The sequence below is a fragment of the Macaca nemestrina genome, chromosome 15 (genome assembly GCF_043159975.1).
Source record: "Macaca nemestrina isolate mMacNem1 chromosome 15, mMacNem.hap1, whole genome shotgun sequence".
NCBI classification, from domain to species: Eukaryota; Metazoa; Chordata; class Mammalia; order Primates; family Cercopithecidae; genus Macaca; species Macaca nemestrina.
In genome coordinates, this window is record NC_092139.1 from 58,774,983 (window position 1) to 58,798,006 (window position 23,024).

At 46.5% G+C, this 23,024-nt stretch overlaps 1 protein-coding gene across 1 annotated transcript in view; it reads left to right on the forward strand.

Annotated features, from left to right (window-relative positions):
• Positions 1-231: 231 nt before the first annotated feature.
• LOC105486723 (glycogen phosphorylase B) overlaps positions 232-23,024 on the forward strand; it is a 59,807-nt gene continuing 37,014 nt past the window's right edge. Inside the window, exons 1-2 of the mRNA XM_011749755.3 lie at positions 232-583; positions 15,156-15,257. Of these exons, the coding sequence (XP_011748057.1) occupies positions 341-583; positions 15,156-15,257 (345 nt within the window). The 5' untranslated portion in view covers positions 232-340. The remainder of the gene's footprint in view (positions 584-15,155; positions 15,258-23,024) is intronic.

Sequence of the window (23,024 nt, forward strand, 5' to 3'; positions counted from 1 at the left end):
CTCTTGCCCCCTCCAGTCGCTCCCACTTTCTGCCGGGCTTCCCCAACGAGGGGGCAAACCCCAATCTCAAATGTTGTGGACAGGTCCTTGCTGCCTCGGACCACATCAGCGCTCTCAGCTGTGAGCCTGGACGCCCGCCCCGCCTCCCCGAGGCCCCGCCCCGCCTCCCCCGAGGCCCCGTCCCGCCTCCCCGAGGCCCCGTCCCGGCGCAGCGCGCAGGCGCGGCCCGTCCCGACCGCAGAGCCGCAGTGCCGGGCGCCAGAGCAGCTGCACCATCCAGGCGCTCTAGTGTCCCGCCGCTTTCCTTCTCCATCTCTTTTCCTCCGCCTCGGCCGGCGCGATGGCGAAGCCGCTGACGGACAGCGAGAAGCGGAAGCAGATCAGCGTGCGCGGCCTGGCGGGGCTGGGCGACGTGGCCGAGGTGCGGAAGAGCTTCAACCGGCACTTGCACTTCACGCTGGTCAAGGACCGCAATGTGGCTACGCCCCGCGACTACTTCTTTGCGCTGGCGCACACGGTGCGCGACCACCTGGTGGGCCGCTGGATCCGCACGCAGCAGCACTACTACGAGCGCGACCCCAAGGTGAGGAGCTGCCCCGCCCTCTGCGCCCGGGCCCGCTGAAAGGGCGCCATTCCCGGAGCCGCGCCGGCGGGGATCTCTCTGCGGGGCTGCCCCCTGGGCGTTACCCGCGCCCGTCTCCGGCCGGCGGCCAGGCACAGCCGACTGGGGAGTCGCCTGGAAGCCGCGGTCGGCGGGGGCCGGGCGTCCCCTGCACAGGGCCGCGGCCACAGGTCCCCTCCACTAAGAGCCCGCGCCGTCCCCCGCATATGATGCTGAGCCCGGGAGCCTGGCGGATGTTGCGGGTCTCTTTCTGGCCGTGCGCTTCCGCGCTGGCTGCAGAGCCCGTGCTCCCCGCCCCTGCCTCCAGCCACCTTTTGTTTTCCTGCAGCAGCCTGTAGGAGAAGATGGGACTGGAACCCGGCCTGGGCAGCCTTGTAGGTTGGAAGGGGGTGAGCTCGGTAATCTGCAGGGAATTGTGAGACTTTTGTGTGTGTGCGCTGCTTAGAAGAAAATCGCTGAAGATGCCTGCTTCACGCAGGAGGGGTACGAAGCTCAGAGCTGGAAATGGAGCCCTTGAAGAAGGCTCTGTCTTAGAGGTTCCCATACCTCCCTTGGAGAAATTTACTTGGGTTAAAGTTCATAGAGATTGCCTTAGTAATTGTTACTTTTTATATCTTGCAAAAATTTGTTTGAGTAGTTGAAGTCACTGATTGTCCCCGTTACTCTTAACCATATTAACTGTGGGCCTGTGTTCCTGCCGGTTTTTTGGTATTCCTAAACATATGTACACATTTTTAAAAAGTATACTGCACGTACAGTTTTTTAGATTTTCTGTTTCATTCGTAAACATTTGTAACTTTTTCCCTGATAAACAGCTTTGCAAGTCAATGGATAGGATGGTAGGTTTCAGTTTGATAGGTACATGGTAGTCTTGCACAGCCCCATGTTGCCAGTTTTTTGTTGTGTTGTTTGTTTTTTAACTTTTGACTATGGAGAATTGTGTCTTTCTACTACACTAACGTAGAGGGAAAATTGGTGAGGAAAAGACACACTTCCAGACCTGAAGCCACTTGGCAAAGATTTTACTTGCAGTGTATACACCTGGGCACCGAGGACTTACTTTATGGATGGTATTTTAGAATATTTTTGTAGGGCATTAAGATATGTTTAATACAGTAATTGCTAAGAGATTGATTGCTTTGCCAAACTTTTTCTGGGACATTCTTTTTTTCTGAAATAGAGAGGGTAAAAGGGACAGATTTGTTAGAATACCAACTGGGGCTCTTCATATTTAGTATGCAAAACATAGAAGTGGCAACAAATGGCCAAAACAGGTTATAACAAGGGCTTGGGATGACTTTGCCAGGAAAAGCAGCCAAGAAGCAGTGGCTCCCCCAGAATTCCCTGCTGTTGGGACAGTTCTGATGCACAACACCAATGTTTTTTTTTTTTTTTTTTTTTTTTTAAATTCTGAGACGGAGTCTTGCCCTATAGCCCAGAGCTGGAGTGCAGTGGCGCGATCTCGGCTCACTGCAACCTCTGCCTCCCAGGTTCAAGCAATTCTCCTGCCTCAGCCTCCCGAGTAGCTGGGATTACAGGTGCCTACCACCATGCCTGGCTAATTTTTTGTATCTTATTAGAGACGGGGTTTCACCTTGTTGGCCAGGCTGATCTCTAACTCTTGACCTCGTGATCCGCTTGCCTCAGCCTCCCAAAGTGCTGAGGTTACAGGCGTGAGCCAACGCACCCAGCCTACAACATCATTTTTATTGTCTAAGTGGTTTATGGCAAGGACATAGCTCTGCCTTCACATTCAAGGGCATTTCCTTGGAGCTGGACCAGGACTCAGCTCGGCACCTTAGGGTGCCCATTGGAGTATTTATATATAATCACATCATGGAGAGGCCAGCGATGGGCTCAGGGATTACGGAAATGACCTTCATGAACAAGATAGTCCCTGCAACAAAACAGGTTTTCTGATCCACTGTGAGATCTGTTTTGATTGTCTACTGTGGTGGCTCTTGGTGGAAACCTTTCTCTTAAACCACAATCTGTAAGTTGTAAAGTTGTAAACTTTTCTCTTAAACCTCACAGTCTGTAAATAAGCTGTGTGCCTATTCTGAGTAGGAAGGACGTGTAAAAGTGGAAAATTGGGATTTAGGTACTTCTTTGGCTAATTCATGATGAAAATAAACTTGCCATCCTTTCTCTGGAAAAGTTTCATGTTTGCTGGTGATGGACCAGCAACCAGTCCCACCAGAGCCAATGAGAGGAGGTGGGCTCCCAAGAAAACACCTGCTGTGCCTCCCCCTCAGCCAGAAATGACCTCAGATATTCACCGGCACACTGCAGACTGGTAATATGACACTCTAGAGTTCCTAAATAGAATGCTTTTTTTGTTTTTGTTTTTTTTTTTTTTTTGAGACGGAGTCTGGCTCTGTCGCCCAGGCTGGAGTGCAGTGGCCGGATCTCAGCTCACTGCAAGCTCTGCCTCCCGGGTTTGCGCCATTCTCCTGCCTCAGCCTCCCGAGTAGCTGGGACTACAGGCGCCCGCCACCTCGCCCGGCTAGGTTTTTGTATTTTTTAGTAGAGACGGGGTTTCACCGTGTTAGCCAGGATGGTCTCGATCTCCTGACCTTGTGATCCGCCCGTCTCGGCCTCCCAAAGTGCTGGGATTACAGGCTTGAGCCACCGCGCCCGGCCTGTTATTTTTGTCTTTTTAAAAATTATGTGGCTGGGCGTGGTGGCTCATGCCTGTAATCCCAGCACTTTGGGAGGCCGAGGCGGGCGGATCACGAGGTCAGGAGATCGAGACCATCCTGGCTAACACGGTGATACCCTGTCTCTATTAAAAATACAAAAAATTAGCCCGGCATGATGGCAGGCGCCTGTAGTCCCAGCTACTCGGGAGGCTGAGGCAGGAGAATGGCCTGAACCCGGGAGGCGGAGCTTGCAGTGAGCCGAGAACATGCCACTGCACTGGCGACAGAGCGAGGAGACTCCGTCTCAAAAAAAAAAAAAAAAAAAAAAAATTATGCAAGTCCTGAAGGAAAAATTATTACTGGAGGAAAAATTAGAAAATATAGATAAGCCAGAAGGAAAAAAATTAACTGTAATCCTGTAACCCACTTCTATCACCCACTTTGTAAATGCTATAAATATTTTGTGTTCTACATTGTTTTTTCTGTATTGACAGAAACTTGTTTTTAATACGTAAAATAGCATTATACCGAACCGATTGTTGCACAACTCTTAGCACTTTATTTGTGGTAAATAGCAGAAAGAGTAGAAGTTGGAGTGTTCAGAGGAAGATTTGTCAAGCTTTGCCATGCTTGGCAAATCAGCACATGAAAACATCTGGCTAACATGGAGAACTTTGTGCTTGGCAAGAGGTGGCAGTTGGTCATGAAGACGTTTAATGGATTCTCTGAAGTGGTGGCAAGGTGGCGAGAAGAGTCCAACCTGAAGCTGCAGAGCCTGGGATTGCACTGCATGGAGAAGGAAGGGTGTGCGTGATTCCATGCTCCTTTTCATCCTGGCCTTTCCATTCGGTCTGTGCAACTGTGGGCTTGGGTGCATTTATTTGCCGTTCTTGGCCTCAGTTTTCTCATCTTTAAAATGAGGGGAATCAAGCTGGTGATCTGTTTCCGAAGTCTGTTGCCATTCTGAAATGTTAGAGTTAAAACGTTTCCATTTCATATTGAATTGACATTCCATCTCCACCCAAAGAGAATTTGAGGATGCTTATGCTAGATGGAGCACAAAAGGTTCACATTAGAAGGCCTCAAAGTGAAGGTTGGGGTGGGACAGTGAGAGTCAGGACACAAAACGCAGACCAGGATCCTGGCAATGAAAGCAGCCCATGCCCAGTTATGAGAGTCATGGGATCCCTTCTATAACATCCCGAAAGGACAGGTGCACGGTTTATTCTGTGGGCCTTTATGAAGCAGTGTTGTCAATGTGCTGAACCACTGACCTGCAGCACCCCTGCAGTGGATTTAACAGTCAGTTTTTGAGACTCTTCCCATAAGCTCCTGGCATGACTACGACACAGATTAAGGAAAAGCAGCTCTACCTTGGGGCCCACACTGCTGTCCTAAATATTCCTAATAAGATAAACACAATGAAATACGATTGATCTTTTGGTTTGGCTGGACCCAGGAGTTAAAGATGATCTAGAGAAGCGTTTTGCAGCCCCTGCTGCTCTGTGATCCCCACTTCTGGGATTTGTTTTAATTAGTCAGTTGTGGGACCAGCCTCTGGAATCTTAACACTCCCAGTTTTTCTGATGTGTTTCTACTTTTATGTGTGAAGTTCAGCTTGCATCTCCTGGGCAGGCTTCCCTGACAGCAGATCGCTCAAAGTCATTTTCTCTGGCCAGCAACTGATGGTGGGTGCTGTTTTGTGTTGCTGCCAGCCAGCCAGCCAGCCACTTGGAAGGTAGGCCCCAGCTGTCATTTTAGCAGATGGAGAAGCCTGCAGTGTGTGTGCCTTCAGTTTCTGCAGAAGACTGCCTGGCCTTTGCCCTTGCAGGCTGTGGTGGCTGGTTTTTATGTGTCAGCTTGGCTGGGCTGTTATGCCTAGAGAGTAATGTGGATGTGCCTCTAGGGGGTGGGGGGTAGTGTTTCCCACACTGACTGAGCGTCCTACAATTCAGTTCTGTTCTGAGACTGTCTACCTGGATGTAGCCTGAGATCCCACAGGCCAGAGGCTCAGTCCCACAAGGCTTCTCCACCCCAGATGTCAGTTGCACGTCAGGGCCTCCCTTCTGACCTCTGACCAACAGCCTCCTCAGGTTTGATGATTTGCCAGAATGGCTCAGGAAACTCAGGGAAACACTTTGCTTGCGTTTGCCAGTTAATTATAAAGAATACAACTGAGGAACAGCCAGATATGCAGAGGGCAGGTCTGAGGGAGGGTGCAGTGGCTTCCATACCCTCTGCAGGTGCCACTGTCCCAGCACCTCCAGGATTCACTGAACTAGAAGGAACCTCTTCCATCCCCTTCAGTTGGGGATTTTATGGAGGCCCCATTTACCTGGTGTGATCATTGGCCATTGGTGAGGATCTCAGCCTTTAGCCTCTCTCCCTTCACTGGAGGTTTGGGGGTGGTGGGAGGGGTGGACCTGAAATTTCCAATCCTCTAATTGCAGATCTGGTTCCCCTGGCAACCAGCCGCTGCCCTTAGGGGCTTGCCAAAAGTCACCTCGTTAAGGTGTGGTTGGAAGGCGTTTGTTATGAATAACAAAAGACACTTATTTCATCTTTACTGGTCTTATCACTTAGGAAATTACAAGGGTGTTAGGAGCACTGGCCAGGAAGAACAAACATATATATCTCATTACATCACAGTTTTACAACCTCCCATGGGGCAAGGCCTTGCAGAACAAACCCTGCTACCAGCTACCTTGCACCGGAGCTGCAGCTTGCCTGGGTCTCCAGCCTGCTGGCCCACCCCTTCCCCCGCAAGTTGCGGCCTTGCACTTCTAGAACCACTTGAGCCAATTTCTTATATCTGTCTCTCTCTCTACGCATACCTTACTGTTAGTTCTGTGTCTCTGGAGAACCCTGACTAATCCACAGGGGCCGTGGTGGCTTTATAAAATATGGCTGGGCCTGGTGGCTCACACTTGTAATGCCAGCACTTTGGGAGGCCGAGGCAGGTGGAGTCCCTGAGGTCAAAAGTTCAAGACCAGCCTGACCAATATGGTGAAACCTGGTCTCTACTAAAAATACAAAAATTAGCTGGGCGTGGTGGTGTCTGTAGTCCCAGCTATTCGGGAGGCTGAGACAGGAGAATTGCTTGAACCAGGGAGGCGGAGGTTGCAGTGAGCCAAGACTGCACCATTGCACTCCAGCCTGGGCAACCCTGCCTAAATAAAATAAAATAAAATAAAATGAAATAAGGTAACCGACCTCGCCTCCACGTCTCAGCCATATTTCCTTTTAAACTTTATGTGATTTCAGACTCTTAAAAAGTTGTAGGAATAATACAAAGATTTCTTGTAATTCCTGTATACCCTTCATCCGGATTCCTCAGATATTAAACATTGTAACACACTTGTTAGGTCATTTTGTCGCTGTAAGTTCATTTTTTGTCACTGTGAGTTCGTTTTTCTCCGAATCATTTGAAAGAAAGTACCAGCCTGACCAACAAGGTGAAACCCCATCTTTACTAAAAATACAAAAATTAGCCAGGTGCGGTGGCAGGTGCCTGTAGTCCCAGGTACTTGGGGGACTGAGGCAGGAGGATCGCTTGAACCTGGGAGGAGGAGGTTGTAGTGAGCTGAGATCATGCCACTGCATTCCAGCCTGGGCAATGGAGCAAGACTCCGTCTCAAAAAAAAAAGTAAGTTGTAGCCTTGTTGCCCCTTCACCCCCAAAAACGGCAATGTGTACTCCAGAAAAACAGGGAGATTCTCCTACACACCTATAGTAGAGCAGTTAAACTCTGGACATTTTCATCGACACAGTGCTGTCGTCTGCAAATCTTTCCAATGTCACCAGCTGTCCCGCTTAATAAATACAAATAAAATGCAAAAATACAATTATAAAAAATACAAATAAGTAAATTAGGAGAACTTTAGAAGTCTTTTCAGATTATACCTATTTTTTCATTATTATTAAGCAGATCAAAGCTTTAAGCCATTTGGAAATTCACAGCATCCTAAGACATGCAGCAGATAACCGCAGGAGATAGGAGCTGGCTCTTCCTCACCCATGCAGAATGGCATTCTTAGGATACGGTGAAGGGCAGAGAAATGAACACAGATTTAGAAAGGTAATGGACACTAAGATAGGTTTGGTTAACAGTGTCTTCAACAGTATCTTGAGTAGGAATGACATGTAATTTTAGGTGTAGCTAAGTGGCATTTCTTGGCTGGCAAACAGTTAAAATGAAAGATTAAAGTAGTGGTTAAAAATGGTGACTGGTGGCTCACTAGTTATAAATGTAGTTTGACACGGTCCAGATCACTTAGTGTAAGTTGATGAGGCTCTGTCAGTGATAAGGAGAAGGCTCCCATCGCTTTCTGGCTCTAGATTAGTACTGAGTAGACTTTTTGTGGAGCTTAATTGAATAGAAGGCAGGAGACAGTGGACTGTGGCAATGTGTGTCTTGGATGTAGAAGGAATTTGTTTACTGCAGAACCAAGTGATCTCTAAGATCCCCGTAAGTTCTAAAGTTCTATAATTCTTTTACATTTCATTTTCAAAATTGAGCAAACAGACCTGTGTTTGAGTGCTAGGTACTGGAGTGTGAAGGAAATCCACGATCCATGTTGAGAAGCCTGTCCACTCCTCACGGGAAGCCAAGTTTCCCTGGCATTTAATTCATTAAGAAAGTGCTGTGTGACTTCACAGGCTGGGAGCTTGAGAGATGTGCTAGCTAATCCTCACGTCCTTACAGCAGATACAGTAGTAGGTTATCAGATTGCTCTGTGAGCAACTTCCCAGAAGCACCCTCAGACATGGTGGAGTGGACACTGACACTGTCAAGGAAGCCAAAGACCAACCTCAGCATCTGGCGGGTGGGAGGCCCCTCAGCATCTCTCCTCCCATAGGACCTTGGTTCCCCTGGATGGTGTCTTGAGACTGCTTAGCTCACCAGCAGGAGCCAGCAGGTCCAGCCCAGGGAGGTGACCTGTTTGTGTCTGGAGGGACCGGGAGCCCCCCCTCCAAGGCCTGGCTGGTGGATCGTGGTGCCCACTGGCCTCCAGCTGGCTCAGTGGCCCGTGTCCCTGTGTCTTATCAGGGCCAGCTCTGTCCACAGTGCCTGGGTGGCAGGGAGGGACAGTCTGCCTTGTGAGTCACTCTGTGCCCATTTAGGAACCAGTAGAGGGTGGCTGGTCTGAGGCATGCTGGCACTGATAGAATTGAATACACAAAAGGAGAGTTGCTATGCTTTCTTGGGGACGGGAGGACCAGTTTCAGATTTCAGACCAGATCTACCTGCAGAATGAGGCTCTTCATCTTGGTGAAAGCAGCTGCCCAACTCTTTTTTTTTTTTGAAGTGGAGTTTCGCTCTTGTTGTCCAGGCTGGAGTATAGTGGCACAATCTCTGCTCACTGCAACCTCCGCCTCCCAGGTTCAAGTGATTCTCCTGCCTCAGCCTCCCGAATAGCTGGGACTACAGGCATGCACCACCACGCCCAGCTAGTTTTTGTATTTTTAGTAGAGACGGGGTTTCACTATGTTGGCCAGGCTGGTCTTGAGCTCCTGACCTCAAGTGATGTACCTGCCTCAGCCTCCCAAAGTGCTAGGATTATAGGCGTGAGCCACCACGCCTGGCTCCAGCTCTTTCTGTTGTTTCCCTGAATGTTGGGAAAGTTCTTTCTTTTTCCACCAGAGTATTCAGACACCAGTGTTATTAAATGAAGACTCTAGTTAAAAATCCCTTCAGAAAAGGGAGAAAAAATTGGTGGTTTCTACAGGCCTGATTCTGTGAACCTGTGTCTGTGAGAGCACAATGAGGCCCTGCCGGTTGGTGTTACATTCTCTTTTCAGTCTGTTAACTCCTGAGGTGTCATTAGATGATTGCTATGTTGTGTACTGTTTGTGTCGATCATATTTTCATCTATTTTTTGAGCTTTATGCTTTTCTATTATTTGCCTGGTTGTGTAGGCTTTGCATGTAATAAATAAACTCTATTTAAAAAAAAAACACACACACAGTGGGGGGCTTGGCTTGAACCCAGGAGGCGGAGGTTGCAGTGAACCAAGATTGCACCATTGCATTCCAGCCTGGGCAACAGAGCGAAACTCCGTCTCAAAAAAAAAAAAGAACAACAGAAAAAAACAGGCTGGCTTTAGGCTAGTTAACACTTGTTATGGTCATATTGCAAGAAGGGACCATGCTGGAAAAAGCAAGTTCAATCCCAGGCGGCAGGGCCTCCTTAGAGCAGAGCTGCTGAGCAGAGCTGCTGAGCAGGGAGGTTAAGGGATCCTGTTGGCATTTTCAGGCTGAAGCAGGTGAGTCCAGTTCTCCAACCAGCACTGCCTGAGCAGGGAAGCCCTGTTCACGGTTGCACAGGAGATGCCGGGGGGGAGTGAGTGGAAAGAGGCTGTCCTGCAGCAGCAGGATTTGGGGTCATGGAAGAGCTAGGTCCCTAGGCTGTTGCTTGGACAAAGCCTATGGCTTTACATGATTTTTTTCAGAACTGCCACCTGCCAACTTACTAGGCTCTGCATTTCTCCTTGTGAAGTCTGATATGGTGAGTGGAACCAACCTTGCCTGAGTCCAAGCCTAGCCCTGTGCGAGCCCACAGGTTAATGTGGTCCTCTCAGAGGCTGAGTGACTTGCCCAGGTCACCCAGCTAGCCAGGGCAGGGAGCTGGGATGGGACCCCAGCCTGTACCATTCAAGTCTGCATTTTCTTGGCCAGCTCCTCCAGCAAGCCTCTTTCAGTTTCATGGTTTTCACTCGGAACCGTCTTAAGGTAAAAGCAAAATAGACATATCTCAGCAAATGATGAAAGTTCTTAAATTGAAACAAGTCGCAGAAAAGCCTCACAACAACAAAACATATTGCAGTCCCCAAGGACAGAGCCTGTGGCAGGGCAGGCCCTGGGCAGTGCCTTGGGGGCTGTGCTTCAGCAGGAGGCTGCAGAAACCTCGATGTCTGCCTGCAACCTGGAGGACAATTGGAGACGCACAGGCTTCGAGTCTAGGCCCAGCACTTCCCGCATCAGTACTGTCCCTTACAAACAGAGATAATCAAGCTCTTGGGACGTAACTGGTAAACTTTTTCCCCACAGTAGAAAAGTTCCTAAGTAGAAGTTAGGAACTTTTGCAGAAAGAGCAAACTACAACCTAAAAATACACATTTTAGCCAGCTGTGGTGGCACACACCTGTAGTGCCAGCTGCTTGGGAGGCTGAGACGCAAGGATCACTTGAGGCCAGGAGTTTGTGGCCAGCCGTTTGCGGCCAGCCTGGGCAACACAGTGAGACCGTCATCTTTTAAAAAAAAATAAATACACATTTTTAGTTAAAGGCAAAATCATTCTGATCATGTTCCTAGCCTGTCAGCTTTTTATAAAACCTCTTGTTAATACTTGACTCACAGTATTTTCTCAGACAGCCAGGGTCTAGCTGGTCTCAGTATGATTTCACACTGGTTAATAAACCCCACCTGGACAGTGCCTGTGTCTTCCTCTGCAGGAGGGGAGGCAGGTGCTATGGAAACCCCATAGAATATTAAGTTCATTCAAATAAGTCCAGCATGATGAAAGTCTGCCAGAGGCCTGGCTGTGAGTGACAGCAGCAGTAGTTGTATTTATAGTGGCTATGAGAACTCATTAATTATACTGCTGTAATGTCTTGTGATTTAAAAGATGTTGGAATTTGTATAGTAATGTAGAAGCCTATATTCAAATGGGCAAAAAAGTAAAAACAGGCCTTTTTTTTTTTTTTTTGAGACGGAGTCTCGCTCTGCCGCCCAGGCTGGAGTGCAGTGGCCGGATCTCAGCTCACTGCAAGCTCCGCCTCCTGGGTTCACGCCATTCTGCCTCAGCCTCCCGAGTAGCTGGGACTACAGGCGCCCGCCACTGCGCTCGGCTAGTTTTTTGTATTTTTTAGTAGAGACGGGGTTTCACCGTGTTAGCCAGGATGGTCTCGATCTCCTGACCTCGTGATCCGTCCGTCTCGGCCTCCCAAAGTGCTGGGATTACAGGCTTGAGCCACCGCGCCCGGCCAAAAACAGGCCATTAAAGACAGAGCTATGATTTGTATGTGTGTGTGTTCTTTCAATTTGTAGATTTCGATATTTATAGAGTATTCTTAAATTATGTATTAAAAACTTTATGGGCCAGGAGTGGTGGCTCACATCTGTAATCCCAGCACTTTGGGAGGCTGAGGCGGGTAGATCACCTGAGGTCAGGAGATTGAGACCAGCCTGGCTAACATGGTGAAACCCTGTCTCTACTAAAAATACAGAAATAGCTGGCATGGTGATGCACACGCCTTTGTTCCCAGCTACTTGGGAGGCTGAGGCAGGAGAATCACTTGAATCTGGGATGCAGAGGTTGCAGTGAGCCAGAATTGCGCCCCTGCACTCCATCCTGGTCAAAAGAGTGAGACCCTGTCTCAAAACAAAACAAATAAAAAAAACCCTTTTTATATGTGTATATTTTTTATTTTTTGTAGTGACGGGGTCTTGCTGTGTTGCCCAGGCTGGTCTTTCACTGCTGGGCTCAAGTGATCCTTCCACCTTGGCCTCCCAAAGGGTAGCGATTATAGACCACCACACCTGGCCAAAAATACTTAAAATGTTTTATTCAGCCTCTTTTCAGTGAGCCTGGTGATGCAGACATTAGGTGTCCTCGGTCTTCCAAGCCAGTCCCTCTCATGCTTCTCCCACTCTGGTTCGCTTTTTTCTCAGCCAGGTTTTGTTTTCAGCTTTGCTTTTGTTTTGCATTCAGTGGTACCATTAGTTCTGTGGTAGTTTTATTTACTTATTTATTTTACTTTCCCATGCTTGGTTGGATCCTTCTGTAACAGTCATCATTTCTTGACTTCCTGGGTAAGTCTGTTTATGAATTTCATTTGCCCCTGGGTAAATGCTTTGTGCTCTTTGCCCATTGTAGTTTTTTGTTTTTTGTTTTTGAGACAGTCTTACTCTGTCACCCAGGCTGGAGGAGTGCAGTGGTGTGATTGCAGCTCACAGTAACCTCTGCCTCCTAGGCTCAAGCGATCCTTCCGCCCCAGCCCCCCGAGTAGCTGGGACTACAGGTGTGCACTACCATGCCTGGCTTTTTATTTTTTTATTTTTTATTTTTTTTGAGACTGAGTGTCGCTCTGTAGCCCAGGCTAGAGTGTGGTGGCACGATCTTGGCTCACTGCAACCTCCACCTTCTGGGTTCAAGCGATTCTCCTGCCTCAGCCTCCCGAGTAGCTAGGATTACATGCGCCAGCCACCACGTCCGGCTAATTTTTTGTATCATTATCATTATTATTATTTTTGAGACAGAGTCTCATTCTGTTGCCCAGGCTAAAGTGCAGTGGCACGTCTCAGCTCACTGCAACCTCCGCCACCCGGGTTCAAGTGATTCTCCTGCCTCAGCCTCCCGATTAGCTGGGATCACAGGTGCCTGCCCCCGGCTAATTTTTTGTATTTTTAGTAGAGATGGCATTTCCCCCATATTGGCCAGGCTGGTCTCGAACTCCTGACCTCGTGATCTGCTCACCTTGGCCTCCCAAAGCACTGGGATTACAGGCATGAGCCACTGTGCCTGGCCAATTTTTGTATTTTTAATATAGATGGGATTTCGGGATTTCACTATGTTGGACAGACTGATCTCAAACTCCTGACCTCAAGTGATTGCCTACCTCGGCCTCCCAAAGTGCTGGGATTACACGCGTGAGCCACTGCGCCCGGCCTTTTTTATTTTTTATTTTTGTAGAAATGGCCTTGAACTCCTTGACTCAAGAGATCCTCCCGCCTCAGCCTCCCAAAGTGCTGGAATTACAGGTGCAAGCCACCGTGCCTGGCCTCATCTATTACTTTCTTTGACAAGAGGTATATCAACATAAAATTCAGATACTATACAGTTCACCCCTTTAAAGCATACAGTTGGATATACTGGTTTCAGGATAGTCACAGAGTTGTGCTTCCATCACCACAATCAATTTTTAAACATTCTTCACCCCGAACAGAAACTCTTTAATCCTTTTGTTATCACCCACCGAAACCTCTAATCCCCAACCCTTAGGCAATTACCAATCCCCTTTTGGTTTCTTTAGATATGCCTGTTTTGGACATTTCATATAAACGGATTCATAGAATGTGTGGTCTGTTGTGACTGGCTTCTTCCGTTGAGCGTGGTGTTTTTGAGGTTCCTTCATGTTGTAGGACATGAAGGATTGACATTTGGGTTATTTCCACCTTTTGGCTATTATGTACAAGTGTTGGAGGGGACATAGGCCTTCATTTCTCTTGGGCATGTATATACCTGGGAGTGGAATTGCTAGGCCAAATAGTAACTCTGTTTTTCACTTTTTGAGGAACTGCCAAACTCAAAAAGTGCTAGAATTGGAGATGTGAACCACTGCGCCTGGCTCATTGCAGCCTTGACCTCCCAAGCTCAGGCAGTCTTCCCACCTCAGCCTCCCTTGTAGCTGGGACCACAGGCATGCACCACCACGCCTGGCTAACTTTTAAATTTTTTGTAGAGAGGGGGGTCTCCTATTGCTGCCCAGGTTGGTTTCAAACTCCTGGCCTCAAGCAGTCCCCCGCCTTGGTCTCCCAAAGTGTATGTGCCATAGTAATTGTTTTATTAATTTTATTTTTGGAATGTTCATTGCTAATGAACATTGGATAGTTATATTAATCATGAATAATTAAAAACAGTAAAGATAACTGATTTTGTGTTAGTCTTATATTCTGCTACCTTGCTGAATTCATTTATTAGTTCCAAAAGCCTGAATGTGGCTTAAGATTTGTGACAATTTGTTGATCACTCCTTGTCTTTTATGACCTTACAAATTTGATGACTGCTGGTCAGGCATTTTATAGAAAATTCCTCAGTTTGGGTTTGTCCGCTATTTTCTCATGATTACACTGGGGTTATGGGTTTTGGGAAGAACACACAGAGGAAAGTGTCCTCATCACAGCACACTGGGGTGCTGGTCAGCGTGGTCAGCTGTCTCCACTGTCAAGTTGCTGCTGTTTCCTTTCTGTGCTCCTCAGCGGGATGTTGCTACATCCAGCCCACCCTCAAGGTGGCAGACAGGGAATTAAGCTCCTCCTGGAGTGAAGAATATCAGAAAGAGTTTGGCCCCTGGTTAAAACCACCACAGCAATTAGTAAATATTTCAGGGGAGATGTTGGCTGTGCAGATATCCTGTTAGTCCTTGGGAGTTGTGCCCACTGATCTTACCATTCAGCCCTGGCTGCTGCAGGCCCATGGATGGCCATGAGAAGTACTCGGTATAGAAAGTAGGGCGCCTAGAACCCCGCTCAGGGCCCAGGAGGCACTGCACAGGTGACCGTCCTTGCCACACCACCTCAGAGGCACAGAGCTGGCTCATGTGGCAACCCCAAGCCAGCCAGCCAGCAGGCATCGGCCAAGAGACTTCTGCTGGGGAACATGGAGGCATGCATTCAGCCGTCTCTGCTGGCGTTCATTGATGCTTCACGTGGGTGCTGGAAGTTGTGCTCAGGGCTTTACATTTAGTACTTGAAGACATGGCCTACATTACATCCGTGTTAGAGATGTGAAGTAACTTGCCCAAGGGCACATGTGTGGTAAGCTAAGTGCATGATGAGCTAAGTGCAGACCTGGGTCTGTCCAGTTCTGGGTGCCTTGGCCCCAACCACCAACCTGCCCTGCCTCCCCACGCATCATGGAAGTTAGTGTGCGTTCATCCAGGTGCTTGAGGGTCAGGGAAGAGACGGCCGTGTTGAGGAGGGGTCTCCCGGGTGGGCTGCTATGGTGGGCTGCAGTCAGCAGGCTGCTTGACAGAGCAAGCCCAGTTTTTGTGCATGGGATTGACATGAATGAAATCCCGAGGGGGGAGCTTCATGGGTCCTGTCATCTCTGTAACCTTCCTAAAGTGTAGAATGGAATGAGAAATCTGATTCTTTTTCTGCTTCCTCAGCGCATTTATTATCTTTCCCTGGAATTCTACATGGGCCGCACGCTGCAGAACACGATGGTGAACCTGGGCCTTCAGAATGCCTGCGATGAAGCCATCTATCAGGTACGGGGCCTCATGGCCGGGCTTCTGGGTGGCCCCTCCTGGTGCTTTGAGGTCTGAATCCATTTTCCCACGGAGGTGAGCCCTGATGTTAAGACTAGCAGCTGTCTGGGAATCGGGAGACTTACAGCCTGTTCTCCCGTCCTGGAAGGAATGGGTTGGTGGGGCTGCTCTCTGTTTTTGAGAGGAGAAAGTGAGAATTGAATGGATCACAAGCATGGGGTTGAATTGGGATGCGAAGGTGTGGAGGTTCTAGAGGCCATCTCACACCCTACCCCACCTCGGGTGGATTTAGAGCACCGTACCGGTGGTTGGTATTATTCCATTTTGACTTCATCAAACTGTTAACCCGCATCTGGTCTCTCTCCCTCCACCCGAGATGACCTCCGGAGCTTACGCTAGTTGTCTAGTTGTAAAAGCGCCATTTCTCCCCTAAAAGCAAAAACTGCCTTTCCTTGGGAGTTCGTCATTAGCACTTGCTCACTTTGAACTTAATCCTTTCACGGTTCCTTTGTGGTTTTAGAGCGGAGCAGCCATTGGCTTCCTTGTCTGTCTTCGCTTCCCTTCCCAGCTGAGTCTCTAGAGTATAACCTTTTACCTGCGTATAGATGGGTGTCTTCATGGCGAGGCCACTCCACCTCAGCACCCTGCCATCGCCTTTGCTTTGCTTGGGTTTGATGTGGGTGGGAGGACTTGGGGGGTTTCATTGGGGGCAAATGTCTTGCCTGGCTGGGAGGTGGCTCAGCGTTGCCTGGGGCTCCATCTCCCCCTGCAGGACGTCATGGCTGTGTCTGTGCACAACAAAATGCAACAAAAACTTCACTCCCCGTGTTCGAAATTAGCTAATGGCGCTGAAGGTTACCCTGGCAGGTGACATGCCATTTATGTCTGTTTACTGACTGTTAACATTAGGACATGTCTGTAAGAAGTACAGAACATGCAATATCTTAGTCTTGTCTTTGGATTTTACCATTATAGAATGCATTTTATTTTTTGAAACATTTTATGCAGTTCTTACATACAGTAAAAATTTTAGGGAATAGTTTGCATCATAACTATGCAATATGTTTATAATTTTTATTCTCAAAAAATGAATATTAATTATAGAAATTTAGAAATTGCAGGCAAGCATGTATCCTTTTAAACTTTGTATACTTGATGGGAGGTTCCAAGATGGCCGAATAGAAACAGCTCCAGTCTACAGCTCCCAGCGGGAGCGACACAGAAGACTGGTGATTTCTGCATTTCCAATTGAGGTACCGGGTTAATCTCACTGGGACTTGTCGGACAGTGGGTGCAGAACAGTGGGTGCAGCCCACTGAGGGTGAGCCAAAGCAGGGCGAGGCATCGCCTCATCCGGGAAGTGCAAGGGGTCAGGGAATTCCCTTTTCTAGCCAAACAAAGCTGTGACAGACAGCACCTGGAAAATTGGGTCACTCCCACCCCAATACCGCGCTTTTCCAACGGTCTTAGCAAACGGCACACCAGGAGATTATATCCCGTGCCAGGCTGGAAGGGTCGCACGCCCACGGAGCCTCGCTCATTGCTAGCACAACAGTCAGAGATCCAATTGCAAGGAGGCAGTGAGGCTGGGGGAGGGGCGCCCACCATTGCTGAGACTTGGGTAGGTAAACAAAGCCATTGGGAAGCTCAAACTGGGTGGAGCCCACCACAGCTCAAGGAAGCCTGCCTGCCTCTGTAGACTCCACCTCTGGGGGCAGGGCATAGCTGAACAAAAGGCAGCAGAAACTTCTGCAGACTTAAATGTCCCTGTCTGACAGCTTTGAAGAGAGTAATGGTTCTCTCGGTACAGAGTTTGAGATCTGAGGACAGACAGACTGCCTCCTTAAGTGTGTCCCTAACCCCCGAGTAGCCTAACTGGGAGACACCTCCCAGTAGGGGCTGACTGACACCTCACACGGCCGGGTGCCCCTCTGAGACGAAACTTCCAGAGGAACGATCAGGCAGCAACATCTGCTGTTCTGCAATATTCGCTGTTCTGCAGCCTCGCTGGTGATACCCAGGCAAACAGGGTCTGGAGTGGACCTCCAGCAGACTCCAACAGACCTGCAGCTGAGGGTCCTGACTGTTAGAAGGAAAACTAACAAACAAAAAGGACATCCACACCAAAATCCCGTCTGTCCGTCACCATCATCAAAGACCAAAGGTAGATAAAACCACAAAGATGGGGAGAAACCAGAGCAGAAAAGCTGAAAATTGTAAAAATCAGAGGGTCTCTTCTCCTCCAAAGGAACGCAGCTCCTCGCCAGCAACGGAACAAAACTGGACAGAGAATGACTTTGATGAGTTGAGAGAAGAAGGCTTCAGACGATCAGACTTCTCCGAGCTGAAGGAGGATGTTCGAACCCATCGCAAAGAAGCTAAAAACCTTGAAAAAAGATTAGATGAATGGCTAACTAGAATAAACAGTGTAGAGAAGTCCTTAAATGACTTGATGGAGCTGAAAACCATGGCACGAGAACTACATGATGCCTGCACAAGCTTCAGTAGCCAATTCAATCAACTGGAAGAAAGGGTATCAGTGATTGAAGATCAAATGAATGAAATGAAGCGAGAAGAGAAGTTTAGAGAAAAAAGAGTAAAAAGAAATGAACAAAGCCTCCAAGAAATATGGGACTATGTGAAAAGGCAAAATCTACCTTTGATTGGTGTAACTGAAAGTGACGGGGAGAATGGAACCAAGTTGGAAAACACTCTTCAGGATATTATCCAGGAGAACTTCCCCAACCTAGCAAGGCAGGCCAACACTCAGATTCAAGAAATATGGAGAACACCACAAAGATACTCCTCAAGAAGAGCAACCCCAAGACACATAATTGTCAGATTCACCAAAATTGAAATGAAGGAAAAAATGTTAAGGGCAGCCAGAGAGAAAGGTCAAGTTACCCACAGAGGGAAGCCCATCAGACTAACAGCAGATCTCTCGGCAGAAACTCTACAAGCCAGAAGAGAGCGGGGACCAATATTCAACATTCTTAAAGAAAAGAATTTTCAACCTGGAATTTCATATCCAGCCAAACTAAGCTTCCTAAGTGAAGGAGAAATAAAATCCTTTACAGACAAGCAAATGCTGAGAGATTTTGTCACCACCAGATCTGCCTTACAAGAGCTCCTGGAGGAAGCACTAAACATGGAAAGGAACAACCAGTACCAGCCACTGCAAAAACATGCCAAATTTTAAAGACCACTGATGCTAGGAAGAAACTGTATCAAATAATGAGCAAAATAACCAGCTAACATCATAATGACAGGATCAAATTCACACATAACAATATTAACCTTAAATGTAAATGGGCTAAATGCCCCAGTTAAAAGGCATATACTGGCAAATTGGATAAAGAGTCAAGACTCATCAGTGTGCTGTATTCAGGAGACCCATCTCATGTGCAGAGACACACATAGGCTCAAAATAAAGGGATGGAGGAAGATCTACCAAGCAAATGGAAAATAAACAAACAAAAAAAGCAGGGGTTGCAATCCTATGCTCTGATAAAACAGACTTTCAACCAACAAAGATAAAAAGAGACAAGGCCATTACATAGTGGTAAAGGGATCAATCCAACAAGAAGAGCTAACTATCCTAAATATATATGCACCCAATGTAGGAGCACCGAGATTCATAAAGCAAGTCCTTAGAGACATACAAAGAGACTTAGACTCCCACACAATAATAATGGGAGACTTTAACACCCCACTGCCAACATTAGACAGATGAGTGAGACAGAAAGTTAACAAGGATATCCAGGACTTGAACTCAGCTCTGCATCAAGCGGACCTAATAGACATCTACAGAACTCTCTACCCAAATCAACAGAATATACATTCTTCTCAGCACCACATCACACTTATTCCAACATTGACCACACAGTTGGAAGTAAAGCACTCCTCAGCAAATGTAAAAGAATAGAAATTATAACAAACTGTCTCTCAGACCACAGTGCAATCAAACTAGAACTCAGGATTAAGAAACTCACTCAAAACCACTCAACTACATGGAAACTGAACAACGTGGTCTTGAATGACTACTGGGTACATAACAAAATGAAGGCAGAAATAGATATGTTCTTTGAAACCAATGAGAACAAAGACACAACATACCAGAATCTCTGGGACACATTTAAAGCAGTGTGTAGAGGGAAATTTATAGCACTAACTGCCCACAAGAGAAAGCAGGAAAGAGCTAAAATTGACACCCTAACATCACAATTAAAAGAACTAGAGAAACAAGAGCAAACACATTCAAAAGCTAGCAGAAAGCAAGAAATAACTAAGATCAGAGCAGAACCGAAGGAGATAGAGACACAAAAACCCTTCAAAAAATCAATGACTCCAGGAGCTGGTTTTTTGAAAAGATCAACAAAATTGATAGACTGCTGGCAAGACTAATAAAGAGGAAAAGAGAGAAGAATCAAATAGACACAATAAAAAACGATAAAGGGGATATCACCACTGATCCCACAGAAATGCAAACTACCATCAGAGAATACTATAAACACCTGTACGCAAATAGAAAATTTAGAAGAAGTGGATAAATTCCTGGACACATACACCCTCCCAAGACTAAACCAGGAAGAAGTTGAATCCCTGAATAGACCAATAACAGACTCTGAAATTGAGGCAATAATTAATAGCCTACCAACCAAAAAAAGTCCAGGACCGGATGGATTCACAGCTGACTTCTACCAGAGGTACAAGGAGGAGCTGGTACTATTCCTTCTGAAACTACTCCAATCAATAGAAAAAGAGGGAATCCTCTCTAACTCATTTTATGAGTCCAGCATCATCCTGATCCAAAGCCTGGCAGATACACAACAAAAAAAGAGAATTTTAGATCATTATCCCTGATGAACATTGATGCAGAAGTCCTCAATAAAATACTGGCAAACTGAATCCAGTAGCACATCAAAAAGCTTATCCACCAGGATCAAGTGGGCTTCATCCCTGGGATGCAAGGCTGGTTCAACGTACGTAAATCAATAAACGTGATCCATCATATAAACAGAACCAAAGACAAAAACTGCATGATTATTTCAATAGATGCAGAAAATGCCTTTGACAAAATTCAGCAGCTCTACGTGCCAGCAACTCTCAATAAACTAGGTATTGATGGAACATATCTCAAAATAATAAGAGCTATTTGTGACAACCCCACAGCCAATATCATACTGAATGGGCAAAAACTGGAAGTAGTCCCTTTGAAAACTGGTACAAGACAGGGATGCCCTCTCTCACCACTCCTATTCAACATAATGTTGGAAGTTCTAGCCAGGGCAATCAGGCAGGAGAAAGAAATAAAGGGTATTCAATTAGGAAAAGAGGAAATCAAACTGTCCCTGTTTGCAGATGACATGATTGTATATTTAGAAAATCCCATTGTCTCAGCCCAAAATCTCCTTAAGCTAATAGGCAATTTCAGCAAAGTCTCGGGATACAAAATCAGTGTGCAAAAATCACAAGCATTCCTGTATACCGATAACAGACAGCCAAATCGTGAGTGAACTCCTATTCACAATTGCTTCAAAGAGGATAAAATACCTAGGAATCCAACTTACAAGGGATGTGAAGGACCTCTTCAAGGAGAACTACAAATCACTGCTCAATGAAATAAAAGAGGACACAAACAAATGGAAGAACATACCATGCTCATGGATAGGAGGAATCAATATCGTGAAAATGGCCATACTGCCCAAGGTAATTTGTAGATGCCATCCCCATCAAGCTGCCAATGACTTTCTTCACAGAAATGGAAAAATCTACTTTAAAGTTCATACAGAACCAAAAAAGAGCCCGCATTGCCAAGACAATCCTAAGCCAGAAGAACAAAGCTGGAGGCATCACACTGCCTGACTTCAGACTATACTACAAGGCTACAGTAACCAAAACAGCATGGTACTGGTACCAAAACAGATATACAGACCAATGGAACAGAAGAGAACCCTCAGAAATAATACCACACATCTACAAGTATCTGATCTTTGACAAACCTGACAAAAACAAGAAATGGGGAAAGGAGTCCCTATTTAATAAATGGTACTGGGAAAACTGGCCAGCCATATGTAGAAAGCTGAAACTGGATCTCTTCCTTACACCTTATACAAAAATTAATTCAAGATGGATTAGAGACTTAAATGTTAGACCTAAAACCATAAAAACCCTAGAAGAAAACCTAGGCAGTACCATTCAGGACATAGGCATGGGCAAGGACTTCATGTCTAAAACACCAAAAGCAATGGGAACAAGAGCCAAAATTGACAAATGGGATCTAATTAAACTAAAGAGCTTCTGCACAGCAAAAGAAACTACCATCAGAGTGAACAGGCAACGTACAGAATGGGAGAAAATTTTTGCAATCTATCTATCTGACAAAGGGCTAATATCCAGAACCTACAAAGAACTTAAATTTACAAGAAAAAAATCAAACAACCCCATCAAAAAGTGGGTGAAGGATATGAACAGACACTTCTCAAAAGAAGACATTTATGCAGCCAACAGACACATGAAAAAATGCTCATCATCACTGACCATCAGAGAAATGCATATGAAAACCACAATGAGATACCATCTCACACCAGTTAGAATAGCGAGCATTAAAAAGTCAGGAAACAACAGATGCTGGCGAGGATGTGGAGAAATATGAACACTTTTACACTGTTGGTGGGACCGTAAACTAGTTCAACCATTGTGGAAGACAGTGTGGTGATTCCTCAAGGATCTAGAACTAGAAATACCATTTGACCCAGCCATCCCATTACTGGGTATATACCCAAAGGATTATAAATCATGCTACTATAAAGACACATGCACACATATGTTTATTGCAGCACTATTCACCATAGCAAAGACTTGGAACCAACGCAAATGTCCATTAGTGATAGACTGGATTAAGAAAATGTGGCACATATACACCACGGAATACTATGCAGCCATAAAAAAGGATGAATTCATGTCCTTTGTAGGGACATGGATGAAGCTGGAAACCATCATTCTCTGCAGACTATTGCAAAGATAGAAAACCAAACACGGCATGTTCTCACTCATAGGTGGGAATTGAACAGGGAGAACACTTGGACACAGGAAGGGGAACATCACACACCGGGGTCTGTTTTGGGGTGGGGGGAGAGGGGAGAAATAGCATTAGGAGAAATAACTAATGTAAATGATGAGTTAATGGGTGCAGCACACCAACATGGCAAATGGATACGTATGTAACAAACCTGCACGTTGTGCACATGTACCCTAAAACTTAAAGTATAATAATAAAAAATAAAAATTAAAATTAAAAATAAACTTTGTACACTTTTTTCTTAAAAGTGATATTTTACTTGCAGTTTAGCTTTTATTTATTCTTGTGTTTGAAATATTTTCGTGATCACTGGGCTTTCAGTGTTTCCAGGTTCCTGTGCTGGGTGTGTCTAGGTGTGAGACATAGTGCCAGATGCTTCAGGTGGAAGAAAAAGTGATGCTCCCATTTCTAATGGAACGCCAAAAAGAAAATGTGGCGCAAATGCATTGTCCGGCCTGAGTCGTCCAGAGGAGCAGTTTATACTAAAAAGTAGTGGTTCAAAAGCAGCAGCCCACTCTTGATTGAGCTATTAAGGATGCATTAAAAGTCATCTTCATTATGAAACATTTTACACATACACGAAGATTGAGTGACTGTTACAGTGAACCTGTGCCACACACCCACCTTCTGCCTTCTCTAGTCACCAGCTCCACCTCACGGCCAGTAGTGTGTTCGTCATACCCCAC